The 15,866-nt window shown below is 42.5% G+C and overlaps 3 protein-coding genes across 4 annotated transcripts in view; 2 read left to right on the top strand and 1 right to left on the bottom strand.

The window, feature by feature from the left end:
* LOC122768191 (butyrophilin-like protein 2) overlaps positions 1 to 1,734 on the bottom strand; it is a 38,423-nt gene extending 36,689 nt beyond the window's left edge. The window contains exon 1 of one of the 2 annotated variants that reach the window (XM_044024004.1): positions 1,531 to 1,734. In XM_044024004.1, the coding sequence (XP_043879939.1) occupies positions 1,531 to 1,639 (109 nt within the window). In that variant the 5' untranslated portion in view covers positions 1,640 to 1,734. The remainder of the gene's footprint in view (positions 1 to 1,530) is intronic. The other variant, XM_044024003.1, reaches the window with a different exon arrangement.
* Positions 1,735 to 2,845: 1,111 nt separating this feature from the next.
* On the top strand, positions 2,846 to 4,519 carry LOC122767971 (tripartite motif-containing protein 16-like). The gene has a single exon (XM_044023549.1). It carries the CDS (start codon positions 2,846 to 2,848, stop codon positions 4,517 to 4,519), a length of 1,674 nt encoding a protein of 557 aa, XP_043879484.1.
* Positions 4,520 to 5,381: 862 nt separating this feature from the next.
* Positions 5,382 to 7,008, top strand: LOC122767972 (tripartite motif-containing protein 29-like). The gene is made up of 2 exons (XM_044023550.1): positions 5,382 to 5,629; positions 5,808 to 7,008. The coding sequence occupies exon 2, from the start codon at positions 6,196 to 6,198 to the stop codon at positions 7,006 to 7,008; it is 813 nt and encodes a 270-aa protein (XP_043879485.1). The 5' UTR covers positions 5,382 to 5,629; positions 5,808 to 6,195.
* The last annotated feature ends 8,858 nt before the right edge of the window (positions 7,009 to 15,866 follow it).

Below are 15,866 nucleotides of genomic sequence, written 5' to 3' on the forward strand. Positions count from 1 at the left end.
CGTCTGCTAAATGACATGTAATGTAATGCTCTCTCATGGTTCCAGTCCTACCTGACTGATCGCAGTTTTTCTGTGCAGCACGGTGAATTCATACTTATCCTGCTTTATATATTGCCACTAGGATCAATTTTCAAAAATCACAATCTTTCTTTTCATTGTTATGCTGACGACGTTCAGATCTACCTGCTTTTAACATCAAAATCCACTGATTCTGTACAAACATTTCTTGACCGCATATATAATGTTAAATCTTGGATGACCACACATTTCTTGAACCTAAACAAATCCAAGACTGAAATCATAATGTTTGGATGTGGGCCATCCAAACATCTAGGCCCCTTACACCAAACATCTGGTCTTCAGTAAAAGATCTTGGTGTTATATTTGATAAAAGGCTGAAATTTGATCGCCAGGTTAGTTCTGTCGTGAAAAACTGCTTTTATCATTTAAGGATAATAAGAGTAAAGGGGTACATGCCATATAGAGATTTAGAAACTGTAATACATGCTTTTATTAATTCACGACTGGATTACTGCAACTCACTGTATGCTGGCCTAGACGACTCTCTTTTGCCTGCTGGTTCAAAATGCAGCTGCCCGCCTCATCACTGGCAAACACAAACCTGACCACACATCCCTTGTCTTAGCCTCGCTGCACTGGCTCCCGGTTGCTTTTAAATTGTATTGCTTGTTTTTAAAGCGCTTAATGGCTTAACCCCCCAATATTTAACTCAGCTCCTCCATATCCACGCCCCTGCCAGAACACTGAGATCTGCAAATCACCTTATACTGACCACCCCCAAAATGATGCTAAAAACCAAAGGTGACCGAGTCTTTGTGGCAGCAGCCCCTAAGATCTGGAACAACCTGCCCTGGCACATCCACTCCTCGGGATCCACTGAGGTTTTTAAATCCTCAGTAAAGACATATCTTTTCTCCCTGGCTTTTAACCAAGTTTAAGTGGACTTTAGGCAACACTTCCTTATATTGCACTGTGTTTATGTATTTATTTTATTTAATGTAACTGTGGCTTTGTATGGGCCATTTTCTATCATTGCTTTTAATCTGTACAGCACTTCAACCCCGGTTGTTTTAAATGTGCTCTAGAAATAAAGTTTGAGTTGATATGAGTTGAATACAACTATATGTGTGTAAAAGAAAGAGGAAACATGGAAGGAAGGAAGGACAGAAAACAAACACAGCTACAATGAGACACAACGTCACCTGCTGGAGTTAAACCACAGTTTCTGTGTGGATTCACAGTTCAGACAGTGATGTTTAGAGAGGATGGAGACCACGCCCTGCATCACACACGCGCACACACAAACACACGCACACTCTGCAGCAGTGACGTCACCACATGTAAAGTCACAGACCACATCTTTGAACTCCTTCATACAGCTACTAAAGAATAAAGAACACATGTGACGTCACACTATGCCGATGACGTCAGAACTAAGCGGTGATTGTGTGACAGGTGCAGGTGCACGACACACACACACACACACACACGCGGCGTTACTTTTCTCACCGCTTTCCTCAGCAGTTGTTTTTCCACAGCGAGTCACGAAAAGAAGAGACACGAGGACAAGAAAAAGCTCCATCGTTGTCCGAGTCCGAGTCACGTGACCGTCCAACATCCGCTGTCCCGTCACTTTAACGTGCGTGGACACCGAGCGCCGCTCACCGACACCGTCACTGACACCGACGCATCACTAACTCCTCTTTCTTCCGCCTCTGGAGTATGGCGGATTGCAAGTGCCTTACAGTGACACAGCATTTATGAATCCATGACTAATGCCACAAAGAAATGAAATGAAATGAAATGAAATTAGATGTGCAGATTGTTGATTAGGGAAGTCACTGAACCTTCATTATATGATTGCCAGGAAAGATATTTGCCACTCAAAATCACAAAATACATCACATTTTATTCAGAAATTCATCCACTCATTCAGGTTGTTCCGCTTCCTCCACCCTGTGAGGTCATATCTTTAAATTTCATTTAAAAAAAACATCTTTAAATAAAAGAGAAGGTGATCGAGAAGATGTGTCAGAAAATGAAATATCTGTTTTCTTTGCTTTCGTTCGTGTAAAATGTCCCGTCCCGTCACACTCGTCGAGTGTTTAGAATTCATTTCCTTCACGATCCCAGACTGAGCTCCTGCTGACGCCCGGATTAGCAACATTTACCTTAGATCCCAGATTGAGAACATTATACCATGATAGAGAAGTGGACTGAGAAACAGGAATGTAGATTTTGACCTGAAAAGACTGATATCCACTCGTTTGGACGATATAAACAAAGCGTGGTAACTGACCTTTACCCTAACCATAATTCAAATTTTCAAAGTTGTACATGAAAACTACTGGTCCTGACAAGGTCAGTGTTACAAATACAAGAACACTTATGAATATTTTAAACTACATAATATTTCATAGTATTATTTGTGAAGTTGAGAAAATCTCTTTTTTTTGGGGGGGGTTTAACGACAGTTTGCATCCATAATTCTTCTAAAAAAATAAATAAAACATCCTGTCCTTGGTTTGGTTGCCATGGCAACAGTCATGGACCATACAAATGTTTCAATTTTGGATAAAAGTCATCAAAATTCCCTTTGCCTTTGATGATTGTGGTAGGGGTGAAACAGCATGGTCAGTGTGACGACGAAGAGGGAGAAGAAAACGTCTCATCTTCTCTGGAACAACTGCGACTGATTTGTCCACCGAGGACTCAGAAGGATGACTGCTGCCACAAAAGAAGGCCCTCATGTGACATTAAACTGCTAACTACCATAAAACACTGACGAAGAAGAAGACGACGACGACGACATCGGGGACAAAAAATGGATGAGAACGTAGATCAGCTGGAGTGGGAGACCTTTTCTTGTCCAATGTGTCTGGATCTGCTGAAAGATCCAGTTGCTATTTTCTGTGGACACAGCTACTGTATGAACTGCATTCAATCCCACTGGGACACGGAGAGTGGGATTTACAGCTGCCTTCAGTGCACACAGACCGTCCTTGGAAGACCGAGACTGATGAAGAACATCTTGTTAGCAGATCTGGTGGAGCAGCTGAGGAAAAGTGCAGTCCAAGCTGCTCCTGCTGATCACTGCTATGCTGGAGCTGAAGATGTGTCCTGTGACGTCTGCACTGGCAGGAAACTGAAAGCTGCCATGTCCTGTTTGAACTGTTTGGCCTCGTACTGTGAGAAACACCTCCAGCCTCATTATGAATCCCCTCCATTTAAAAAACACAAGCTCGTGGACCCCTGCAAGAAGCTCCAGGAGAACATCTGCCCCCAACACAATAAGATGATGGACATGTTCTGCTTCACTGATCACCAGCATGTCTGTTATCTCTGCTCTGTGGACAAACACAAAGGTCACGACACAGTCACAGCTGCAGCAGGAAGGATGCAGAAGCAGAAAGAGCTCGATCTGAGTCTCGAAGAAATCCAGCAGAGGCTCCAGGACCGAAAGAAAGACGTGGAGATGATTGAACAGAAAGGGAAGGACGTCAATCTCTCCGTGTTTAGAGCCCTGGAGGACAATGAGAACATCTTCACTGAGCTGATCCAACTCCTGAAGAAAACACGCTCTGGTGTGATGCAGCGGCTCAGATCCCAGCACGAGCCTGAAGAGAGAAGATTCAAAGATCTTCAGGAGAAGCTGCAGCAGGAGATCACTGAGCTGAAGAGGAAAGTCACTGAACTGAAGCAGCTGTCACTCATACAGGATCACAACCAGTTCCTACTCAACTACTGCTCACTGTCAGCAGCACTCGGTCCGTCCACTCACTCGTCCAGCATCAACATCGCTCCTGCGAGATTCTGCGAAGACGTGACCGCTGCTTTGTCACAGGTCAGAGGCCAAGTACAGGACGTTCTGACCAGGACATGGACACACATTGGACTGACATTGAATCAAGATGATGTTTTACTGCCACAACCAGAGCCCAGGACCAGAGTGGAATTCTTACAGTATTCACGGGAAATCACGATGGATCCAAACACATTAAACACATGGATAATATTATCTGAGGGAAACAGAAAAGTGACATTAATGAATCACAGACAGTCTTATTCTACTCACCCAGACAGATTTACTGACTGGTATCAGGTCCTGAGTCGAGAGAGTCTGACTGGACAGTGTTACTGGGAGGTGGAGTATCGAGGATTAGGAGTTTATGTAGCAGTCACATACAAGACCTTCAGGAGAGCAGGGAAATCGGTGAAAGGTGTATTTGGATTCAATGACAAATCATGGGCGTTATGTCTTGGCTCCCGTTGCTATTACTTACTTCATAGCAGTATCAGCACAAAAGTCTCAGATGGATTGTCCTCCAGACTAGGAGTGTACCTAGACCACAGTGCAGGTCTTCTGTCGTTTTACAGCGTCTCGAACACCATGACTCTCCTCCACAGAGTCCAGACCACATTCACCCAGCCTCTCTATGTTGGAGTCGGGTTTAAGCATTATCTTCCTGGAGCCACTGCCGAGTTCTGTGACGTGTAAATATAGACCAGCAAGGCCTGTGATAAGCTTGTGTCATTGTCATCTTCCGTTAATCCGGGTCTGGGTCGTGGGAGCAGCAGCCTTAGCAGCCTTAGCAAGGGGGATCCAAGGTGTTCCCAGACCAGCCAAGAGTTATAATACCTCCAGTGTGTTCTGAGGGAACCCCGAGGTCTTGTCCTGGAAGCACATGCCAGAACCACCTCCACACCAAGTCTCAAAACAACACACATTTGAATTTACTGATGGAGGTGTGAAATCACTGATTTGGTACAGGTAGAAAGTTAAGTCTCCAACCAAAAACCTCTCACCTGCTTTAACAGCAAAGTATTGTTATGATTTCCTAGAATTTTTTCAATTATATTTCAAACAGAAAAAAACAACCCTTAGTTTTTCTTTTTGTTTTCTTTACTGTATTGTCTGTGTTACCATGTTACTTATGTCTACGACATGCACAGTACTGAGTTTGTTGCACTGCAATAAAAACTTAAGTCTGTAATTTGTTGAGTCACTTCAACGTTTATTCCACAGATAAAAGAACAAAGAATATGTTTTAATAATGCTGTTCTGGAAGATTCTAAAATGAGTAGAAGATTCTAAAATGAGTAGTTTTACAGGTAACAGGTAAGATTATCAAGAGTGCGTATAAAAGGAGCCTCCACCAAAGTTTTAGTCTTTGTAAAAGAGGGATGGAACGTGGATCCTTCTCTTTTCTGCTTGTTTTTGCCAAACTTGACAAGAGACTTGTCTGTAGGTAGAAATTGTTTTTTTTCAGCACAAAATAGTTCCTCATTCCCCAAAAGTCAAAGTCCACTCCACAGGCCTATTAAATAACGTGTTAGTGCACAAGTTGAACTTTGGCTGTATTTGTGCTTTGCAAACTGGACAGAGTGAGACAATCTGTTGCGGAGCTTTTGCATCAACGTTTGTCTGTTGAAATGGCAGAACCATCTCTTCAGAGGTCGGCATTTCTGGGTCAGGTTGAGTAGCCTCAAAAATAAATCTCTGGGATGCCTTGTGGAGGTTTTCTGGGAGTTTGAGTATGAAAGGAAAACTCAAATGTCCTTCCTCTTATGAGATGGATTGCACAAAGCATTGCCCTGGTTCTTAGAGGTGGGTAGCTTTCATTGGGGTTTAATTGGCCTTGTCTTTTTAAGAAGAACTTTGATCTGTAATGGGAGGCTTTGAACACAAGAGTGGTGCGGTTGAAAGGCAGCGTTCAAAGTTCCCAATCACATTTTCCTTTTCAGTCTCATGTTTTTATTTCCTGTCTCCACATGTTCTCTTCCAGCTGTAGAGGGCAGCACCGCGCCTCTCAGTGTACATCCTGCTGGAAGTCATTGGAAAAAAGATGAAAGGAACAGATGACATCACACACCACCAGAATCTGTATGAAAGCTCCTCAGTTTAGGATTAAAGTCGTCAAATTCCCTCTGCCTTTGATTAAACAAAAGGCAGGGATTGACAATACTGATCACTGCCAGAAAACAACTGTGTGAGTTAGTTTGAAGAAGGAAAAGAGGAAAGAGAACGCAGAACATTGAAAAACTATTAATCAGTGTTGAGGAAACTCATTTGAAACATCTCATCTTCTCATGTGCAACAACAGCATCATTTAAATCCTGATTCATCCACCAAAGACATCACAATAACTGCCATAAAGTTGAAGAACGAGAAGAATGAGAAGAAGTAAAAGAAGACAGCAGGGACAGGAAATGGAGCCGAGAGAAAAAGCTTCCAAGTCCTGTTTGGATTGTTCGGCATCTTCCTGTGAGAAAGACCACCAACCTCATTGTCATTCACCACCATTTGAGAAACAAAACCTCCAGGAGAACATCTGCTCTCTTCACAATAAGACGATGGACATGTTCTGCTACACTGATCAACAGTGCATTTGTTACCTTTGCTCCGTGTATGACCATAAAGACCACGACACGGTCTCAGCTGCAGCAGAGAGGTCGCAGAAGCAGAAAGAGGTTGAGCTGAGTCTAAAAGAAATCGAGCAGAGACTCCAGGATAGAAAGAAAGATGCGAGGAAGCTTGAAAAGAAGGGGAAGGGCGTCAATCACTCTGTGGATAAAGCAGTGGAGGATAGTGAGAAGATCTTCACTGAGCTGATCCAACTCTTGAGGGAAAGAAGCTGTGATGTGACGCAGCTGATCAGATCGCAGCAGGAAAATGAAGAGAGAAGATTCAAAGACCTTGAGGAGAAGCTGCAGCAGGAGATCACTGAGCTGAAGAGGAAAGACGATGAACTGAAGCAGCTGTCACTCACACAGGACCACACCCAGTTTCTACTCAACTACCCGTCACTGTCAGGAGAACTCAGTCCATCTACTCACTCATCCAGCATCAGCATCGCTCCTGTGAACTTCTGTGAAGATGTGACAGCAGCTTTGTCACAGGTCAGAGGTCAAGTAAAGGGAGTTCTGACTCAGACATGGAAAAACATGGGACTGACACTGAGTCAAGACGATGTTTTAAAGCCGTGACCAGAGCTGAATTGTTATAATAGTCACAGGAAATCACACTGGATACAAGCAACATAAATGTTATGATGAGAAGAAAACAAAAAAGTAACATTAATGAGTTACAGTCTCATTCTTTACAGAGAATCTGACTGAATGGGCTTATTGGTGGAATTTTAAAGTCTTAACCCGTGCATCCCTTGACAGATTTGACAGATGTGAGTTGTTTTTCTTTTCTGACTGTACTGTCATGTCATGATACTTAGATCCACAACATTCAAAACCAGTATTGTGAATCATTTGAAACTTTATTCAACAGATAAAAGTACAAAGAAATTGTTTTGGTGTGTTTTCAGTGACAAACCTAATTGTATTTTGTACAGAAAATGGCACTTGCACCACACTCAAAAACAGTTGGAACAACTGGCAAGAAAAGATGATACAGGTAATGCTGTTCTGGAAAGTTCTACGATCAGCAGGTTAACAGGAAACAGGTGAGGTTCTCAAGATCGGGTTTAAAAAGGAGCCTTCACCAAAGTTTTAGTCTTTGCAAAAGTGTGGATGGGTCATGGAACTGTGTTAAGCCCACCACACACTAGAGGATAATTGGCCAGATTTTAGTCACGATCTGGTCCTTCCGACAATCGTGGGTGTCTTCCGATTTTAGGCAGATTTGAACAGATGTTGTGGTCACATTATCCTGTAGTGTGAGGGATTAACAAACACATGTTTGATATTCACGACAGGACAGTGATTGGGGCGTGAGCAGTCGACCGGGATACGGATGTTGCATACTTTTGTTTAGAACTAACTTGGCTTGCACTAACTTGTACAAGCCAAGTTGATTCCATCCACAGTTTTTGTGTGTTTCTCAGCACAAAACATCGCGCACACACAACAGCTATCAACTGACAACGCAGACAGTCAGTTTATACTGTATTCTGAAGTCACGTTAAATCATGTGACTTTCTGTGGGATCACAAATCCCAAAGGAGGATGGGTCATGGATCATGATTCCATCTGTCATAGAGCGAAAAGTGGTCACCAGTGATCACAGGACCAACGTACATAAACAATGGTCACTCTCACATCCACATCTACGGCTAATTAAGGATGTCCAATTAACCTAATCTGCATGTTTTTGGACTCTGAGAAAACTTTATAAAGAAAGGCCCTCAGTTGAATCCAAACTGGTGACTTTACCAGTGACAGTAGTTTCTGAACATAGAGCCCTCAAGTGATTTTATGTGAGAAACCATTATCAAGATTGGGCATAAAAGGAGCCACAATTTTACTCTTTGCCAAAGCGAGGATGGGTCATTGAGCTTCTTTCTTTTTTGTGTCAAACTGGGTCTGGATAGTGTTGAATTTCATAGCCTTAAACGTTGCTCAGGTAAACTCATTAGTTCTTATTCAAGTTTGTTTCACAGGCATTCTTCTTCTTCCAATAATTCTGTGCAGGCTGTACACCAAGGAGTGTAATGCTGCCATCCACAGTTCGGAGTCTCACAATTCAAAGTTCTCTCTAATCTAAAGTAACTTATTGCAAATTATTAATAACCATAAAGATTAACACACATCACGTGTCACTGTTCACAGAGTATGAAAGCTCCTCAGTTTGGATCAAAGTCATCAATTTCTTTGCCTTTGATCATTAACAAAGAAGACAGTGATGAAAACATTACTGATTCTCACAGTCAGAAAACGACCACATGCTCACAGTGTGAAGAAGATGAAGGAGAAGAACTTCAGCTTCTGATTGAGAACTTTAAATTGTGGAAGGCATCATTGCACTTTTCGGTGTGCAGCCTGCCATGAATTAGAGAAAAAAGCACAACATTGAGAAACTAACAATCAGTGTTGAGGAAAACCAATTGACAGCGAAGACTCAGGAGGACGACTCGTGACAAGAAAGGGAGGCGGTAATGCAACATTGAATTTCTAACTACCAAAAAGTTAAAGGAGAACAAGAAGCAGAATGAGTGTGAGAAAAAGAAGACACCAGGAACAAGAAATGGAGCAGGATGAAAATCAGCCAGAGTGGGAAACCTTTATTTGTCCAATCTGTCATGATCTGCTGAAAGACCCAGTAGCGATTCTCTGTGGACACAGCTACTGTATGAACTGCATTCAATCGTACTGGGACACAGAGATCGTCTTCAGCTGCCCCATGTGTAGAGAGACCTTCAAAATGAGGCCAAAACTGACGAAAAACCTCATGTTAGCAGATTTGGTGGAGCAGCTGAAAAAGAATAGACTCCAAGCTGCTGGAGCTGAAGACGTGTCCTGTGACGTCTGCACTGGGAGGAAACTGAAAGCTGCCATGTCCTGTGTGAATTGTTTGGCCTCGTACTGTGAGAAACACCTCCAGCCTCATTATGAGTCACCTCCATTTAAAAAACACAAGCTGGTGGAGCCTTGCAAGAAGCTCCAGGAGAACATCTGCTCTCTCCATGATGTGGTGATGGACATGTTCTGCTGCACTGATCAACAGTGTATCTGTTATCTCTGCTCTGTGGATGAACATAAAGACCACGACACGGTCACAGCTGCAGCGGAAAGGACGCAGAAGCAGAGAGATCTCGATCTGACTGAAAAAGAAATCAAGCAGAAACTCCATGACAGAAAGAAAGATGTGGAGATGCTTGAGCAGCAGAGGAAGGACGTCAATCACTCCGTGAATACAGCAGTGGAGGACAATGAGAAGATCTTCATTGAGCTGATCCAACTCCTGAAGAAAACACGCTCTAATGTGAAGCAGCTGCTCAGATCCCAGCAGGAACCTGAAGAGAGAAGATTCAAAGATCTTCAGGAGAAGCTGCAGCAGGAGATCACTGAGCTGAAGAGGAAAGATGCCAAACTGAAGCAGCTGTCACTCATACAGGATCACAACCAGTTTCTACTCAACTACCCGTCACTGGCAGCAGAACTCAGTCCGTCTACTCACTCACCCAGCATCAACGTCGCTCCTGCAAGCATCTGTAAAGACGTGACAGCTGCTGTGTCACAGGTCAGAGGTCAACTAGAGGACATTCTGACTGAGACATGGACAAACATCGGACTGACACTGACTCAAGACGATGATTTACTGCCATGACAGCGCTGAATTCTTACAATATCCACAGGAAATGGAACTGGATCCACACCAGAAGGTTATCATCTGAGGAAAATGGACAAGGAACATTAACAAATCACTTTTTCTAGTCATCCAGACAGATTTACTGATCGGTGTCAGGTCCTGAGTCAAGAGAGTCTGACTGGACGTTGTCACATACAAGTCTTTCAGGAGAGCAGACATCAGTGTGTTTGGATTCAATGACAAAATGACTTTGGCGTTACGTCTTGGTTCTGGTTGTTGTTGCAGTTTCAGGACTCAAGTCTCAGCTTGATTGTCCTCCAGAGAAGGATTGTATCTGGATTACAGTGAAGGTATTCATCACTGATTTTCCTGATGGACTTTGGTCCTGGTAGAAAGAGCGTTTTACAACGTTCAGTTCCTAGAGTTTTTTCAATTACATTTAAAATATACAAATAATTTACAAAAATCATTATTATTATATTTATATTTAAACAACATGTTTTGAAGTTTAAAATCTAATAGAACCCTAGTGTCTCTAATGTTAATTTTACTTTTACATGTCAATTGTTTTAGTTTTTTCTTTTCTGTGCTGTGACACTTTTCTACGTCCATCACAATACAAATGTACCAAAAACATTATTGGGTAAATAAATATTTACTAAATAAGATTTGTTCCAGCCTGAGAACCGGTTTTACTCGTGTAACCCCAGCACTGACCACCAGATGGTGTCAACGAGTACTTACCTCTGAATTAATGTAAGAAGAACCTGTTGAGAAACATCTGTATGCCAGGCGAGTTCTGCTCCGTCTGTGAGCTGCAAGTTTCCCCCAGTGAAAGACGTTTACACTGTCACCACAGCTACATCCTGTCTGCTCTTTCAAAACAAGAGCCATATGATGGCTTTCAGAAATCAGACTGGGACTAACCCCCCCACCACCACCAGTGAAATGAACCATAATTACACGGCAATGTCAGAAACATGTCAGGTCAACAACCTGCTGATCGACTTGTACACTTGAGTTATTTTCTCAACCAGGTGATTTCCAGAAAGTAGGCCATGTCAGGCTTGTTTGACTCTTTGCCGATGATGGACGATGTTCGCAGTGAGCTCGTAAAACACAGTTCACACCACGATACGAGGCATTTAACGTCTGTGGAGGCTCATAAATGTTTCCCCTCATTGCAGTTCTGCTCTACATGTGACCCTGGACTGTCTGGGTATCTGGGGTAACTTCCTGTGGTGTGCACAATTACACGACACATACACACACAGGTTTGTGCAGCTATCCTTTGAAAGACTTGCACTGATTTCCAATCATTTGGACATCCTTAACCTCCCTTTAACTTAACCTTAGCCCAACAACCAAAGCATTATCTCTACCAGTTAAAACCCAAGCCTACTTTAACCCTAACCACCACTTAAATCTTAGTTCTTCAGAAACAAGGTTCTCTCTCCATGAGGACTACTGATCCTGACAAGGTCATTGTTTATGACAGAAAATGGTCCTGAAGAGGTAACAAATACAAGAACACACACTCACATACACAAGAAGAGGTGAACAGGAGGAATGCACATCTGTATTTGTTCCTGTCAGGACTAGACTAAAGGGACTCAAGGCATGTGTGTTGTCCTGGTTATATAATAAAAGGATTTCTTTGATGATTCAAAGGCTGTATTATCTTTAGTGTGTGTGTGTATGTGTATGTATGTGTTTGCAGTGGGTTGTGAGGACACAGTTTGATTCAAACCTATCAAAGTCCTGGTCCTCACAAAAGGGTTAGAAGTAGGTTTAGGTTAGTTGTGATGGTTTGTGTAAGGTGCTAAATAATGCATCATGTCATTGAATGTCCTCATTAAGGATGCTGTACATGTTCACGTTGACCCAGATCAAGAGAAACTAAGTGTCAGAAATGACACGACTACTGCTACATCCACACTAATTCATTCAATTAACAAAATCATCTAAAGCTTTTATATATTATAGGGGCAGTGCAGAGGCAGTAATGCCATTGTCACGATGTAGTTAACCTAGGGTCCTTACATATGATCTATGGTGGAGCAACGATAGCCTTATAGCTTGATCTCAGAAGTAAAGTGAGGTACAATGAGGTACTGCATTTCAAACCAGCAGGAGCCAAGCAGACAAGAGCCGTGTTTCCACAGTGCATATTTTTTTGCGTTGCCATTAGGAATAGTACAAAAATAATCGTCCCCAACTGTTCCATTATTTGGTACCCTTCCCTTGGGGTACCAGAGTAATGGTATGGTATAGTACAGGTGGAACTGACCTACAGAAAAGCCCTGCCTACCAAGTAAAGGTACTGTTCTCTATGGAAATGCAAGCCTGAGGGCTGTAGCACCATATTGTACCATACTCCGAATCATTTGCTGCCTTTTCAAACAGGAAACAGAAGTTTTGTAAACCACAACCTCTCCCACACCAAAGTCCATAGAGAAAATCATCAATTTTACATCATGGCACACATAAGTCGTTGATCCACTGCTGCCTCCACAAACAAGTTCCAATAAGTTATTTTGGGAATTTTGTGTTTTAAACCCCTTGTTCAGATTTAACTCAGTGACACAAACTTATCAAACAAGGCAGAATTACACTAGTAGCTCCTGTGTCCTCACAAGCTAACATCTATGATTTTCTCTTTGGTTTAGGAGAGTGAATGGTTTAAAAACTTTAGCTTATGGTCAGAAAATGGTTGTCTTAACAGTGAGATAATGTGGAAAACACTTTGTTGAGACATTTTAGACTTGAGCTGGAACAGATTTTATTTGGTGAACCTTTTGGCTAAGAGGCTAAAATCAGTATTTCTTGCTGTAGTTTTCAGGAACACACGGCGCTAACTCAAAACTTGAACTTTCCCTTAAAGTACAAGCTAACTCAACAGTTAACATCCTCCATTTTAAAACTAGAATAAAGACAAATGGGGTCAACCACACAAACATTGTGGCTAACTGTTGCTAAGACAGTTTGTGCCGCCCTCGTCGTCTCCTCGTGCTTTGTGGATGGTAACTGCTGCTGCTGCCACCTGGAGATAATCTCCATTAGCCATCATTAGCATTCCTCCCATATTTCTCATGCTCCGTTAGCTTTGGACAATTAGCTGCTCTGCTCATATTTCTCAGATCACCTGACAGGAGGATTCCTCGCCGACAGCTCCCGTCAGCGGCGGCAGCTGAACAGCTGTGAGCAGCTCCTCCTGAAGACGAGCGGACAGTGTCCTGTTGTCAGAGCGTCTGTGCCGGGACAGACAGTGTCTCCTCTTGTCTCATTTTGTCTTTTATCAGCTCCTCTCTGCTGTATTTATCATTTCATTCGACCTCTCCCAGCCTTGATTTCTTTGCTGTCCAAAAGAATTTCCGCTAACGTGGACACTCCTCGTCCAGACTCCCTGTTTTCCTCGTCTTCTCCTTTTTTTTGCCTCTCTGCATTTTCTCCTGTTTTCCGCTCTCTCTCTCTTCGTCCTGCTGTCTGTCCATCACAGTGATGTTAAGGTGATGATGTGTAGGAGCAGAGTTGGACAGTAGGTTCCTTTATGCCACTGTAATACACAAGAAACCCCACTGTGGCCGGGGGCCCCTCGGCCTCACTGTGAAGGATATTAGAGCTAAAGCTGCGAGGGACGAGGGGCCCTCAATAACACACACACACACACATATGCGTGTGCACATGTCCCTGTGAGGATTCAAAAATGTACTTTAATCCAGTTTCCCTTTAAACTGTAGAAAGAATCCTAAGTCCTAAACACAGCTCTTTTCCATTAAAATACAATATTTTTTTGTAAAAGCTGAAAAAATATAGAACAGACTTAAAGGTTTTCACAGTTTTTTAATAATAGTCGGGTCCTGATTTTCACATTTTGGAACTGGCTTTATTTGGACTTGGATGAGACTGAAGATTCTCATGTTTTTGTGTAACAGGTCAAATAAATTTGGTATACAACATTAACATTTTACATGACCTGTGCTTACAGATACATTTGTTTACCCTGCAGTTGTAAAGCGATAGTCGTGGCTGTTTAAATTGTGATTATATGAACTGACGAGGGCTGAAACTAACAATTATTTTCATAATTTACTAATCTGTTGATTGTTTTCTCTGTGAATACTTGTCTGGTCCAAAATTTTTTGAAAAATGTCAATCAGTGTTTCAAAAACTTGAAAATCATTATGTTATCGAATGTATTGTTTTGTCCACAATCCAAAATGGTTCAGTTTCTTGGATGATGATGGTGGATCATCATCACTGCAAAGGTCATCTTTCATCTTAATTATCTGACGTCAAACAATCACGAAGCAGAGTAAATGTTGTGATGACAGAGTGAGGTTGTGAAGAAAGGCTGCATTCACAGCCAAAAACGAGCCGAGAGCACAGAGAGTGCAGGAGGTGAAGGGTCTACGTGAAGAGTGGAGGTGTGTTCCTGTGGACGAGAACCTAAGAATGGTTCTTTTCATTCATCAGGATGAAGGGAAAAAACGTGGCGTGCGCCAGTGTTTAGGGCACGTGAATCTGTGCGTTTGAAGCTTCTCCCTCATGACAGAGATTAGGAGTCTGGAGTCCGCTGGGTCTTGTGCTCCTGCCCGTCGTCTTCCTCCTCCACTCCCACACGTGTTTGTCTTGTTAATGATGAGGAAAGAGAAGAACAGGAAGGGAGAAGGAGCGCAGGAAGAAAGACACATGCCGCCCTGTTCCCGTCAGAATATCAGACACGTGAGGTTTGAAGGTGGTGGAGGGTCGGCAGCATGAAGGAGCAGCTGCTGTGAAGTTATGCAGCAGTCGAGACCTTAAACAAATATCACGATTAATATTGAACGTGTCACTCGAGAGGAAATAAAAATCTCGTCAGGAAAAGAAACAGAGTTGATGGTTTGTGGTTGTTGGTTAATTGATTGTCTGATGTTGAGCGGTTGTGGTTGTTGGCTGGATGACTGGTTGGTTGATTGATATTAGTTGTTGGTGGTTGGTTGGTCGGCTAGTTAGTTGGTTGGTGGATGGTTTCTGGTAGGTTGGTTATAAACTTGTGAGTTGATTTGTTGTGGTTGGCAGTTGTTGGTTTTTGGATTGACAGAGGTTGGTTAGTGAAGGTTTTCGGTTGGTTAGTTGGTTGACTGCCTGGTGGTTAGTGGTTGATTGGTTAGTTGTTTGGTTGACTGACTGGTGTACATTGTTGGTGGTTGGTGTTTGGTTGGCTGGTTGATTGACAGATGTTGGTTGTTGGAGGTTTATAGTTGGGTGATTGTTTAGTTGTGGTTTCTGGTTGGTTGGTTGGTTGGTTAATTAATCGATTCCTTTCATCTTTTGTCAGATTTGCTGTTTCCCTGGAAACAGACGATCTGAGCGAATGTCCTCATATGACCTGAGAATGAGAAGTCATCACGGTAAGTGTGAGAACTCTGTAAGAGATGATAACAGTGGAATTTTGATGTACTGTGATGGGAAGTCCAGTCACGGTTGTGTGATCACCTCCTGCTACGCTCAGTCAGAACCAAACTCTTCTTGTTCCAGCTTTCGACCACACACTTAATGAATCATAACTCGAACACTGAGTAAACACAAAGAGCAGTGAAGGGTTAGACCACGGCGGCTCCGCTCCACTGGTTTGTTGCTGCTACCTGACACTTTGATAAATTAGATTAATATAATTTGGGTGTAAGCTTGAAGGAACAGTAGTTTATGTTGTTACTCTGAGATTAAGAACAAAACTAAACACTATTATTCATCATTTTCTCAGAAGAGTCATAAACTGCTCACATTTTAAAACAGATTTTTATGCAGGGAATTCATGTTG

Source organism: Solea senegalensis, linkage group LG4 (genome assembly GCF_019176455.1).
Source record: "Solea senegalensis isolate Sse05_10M linkage group LG4, IFAPA_SoseM_1, whole genome shotgun sequence".
In the NCBI taxonomy this organism is placed as follows: Eukaryota; Metazoa; Chordata; class Actinopteri; order Pleuronectiformes; family Soleidae; genus Solea; species Solea senegalensis.

Excerpts from the sequence above, each read along its gene's own strand:
- LOC122767971 (XM_044023549.1), top strand. The coding sequence starts at position 2,846 with ATGGATGAGAACGTAGATCAGCTGGAGTGGGAGACCTTTTCTTGTCCA.
- LOC122767972 (XM_044023550.1), top strand. The coding sequence starts at position 6,196 with ATGAGAAGAAGTAAAAGAAGACAGCAGGGACAGGAAATGGAGCCGAGA.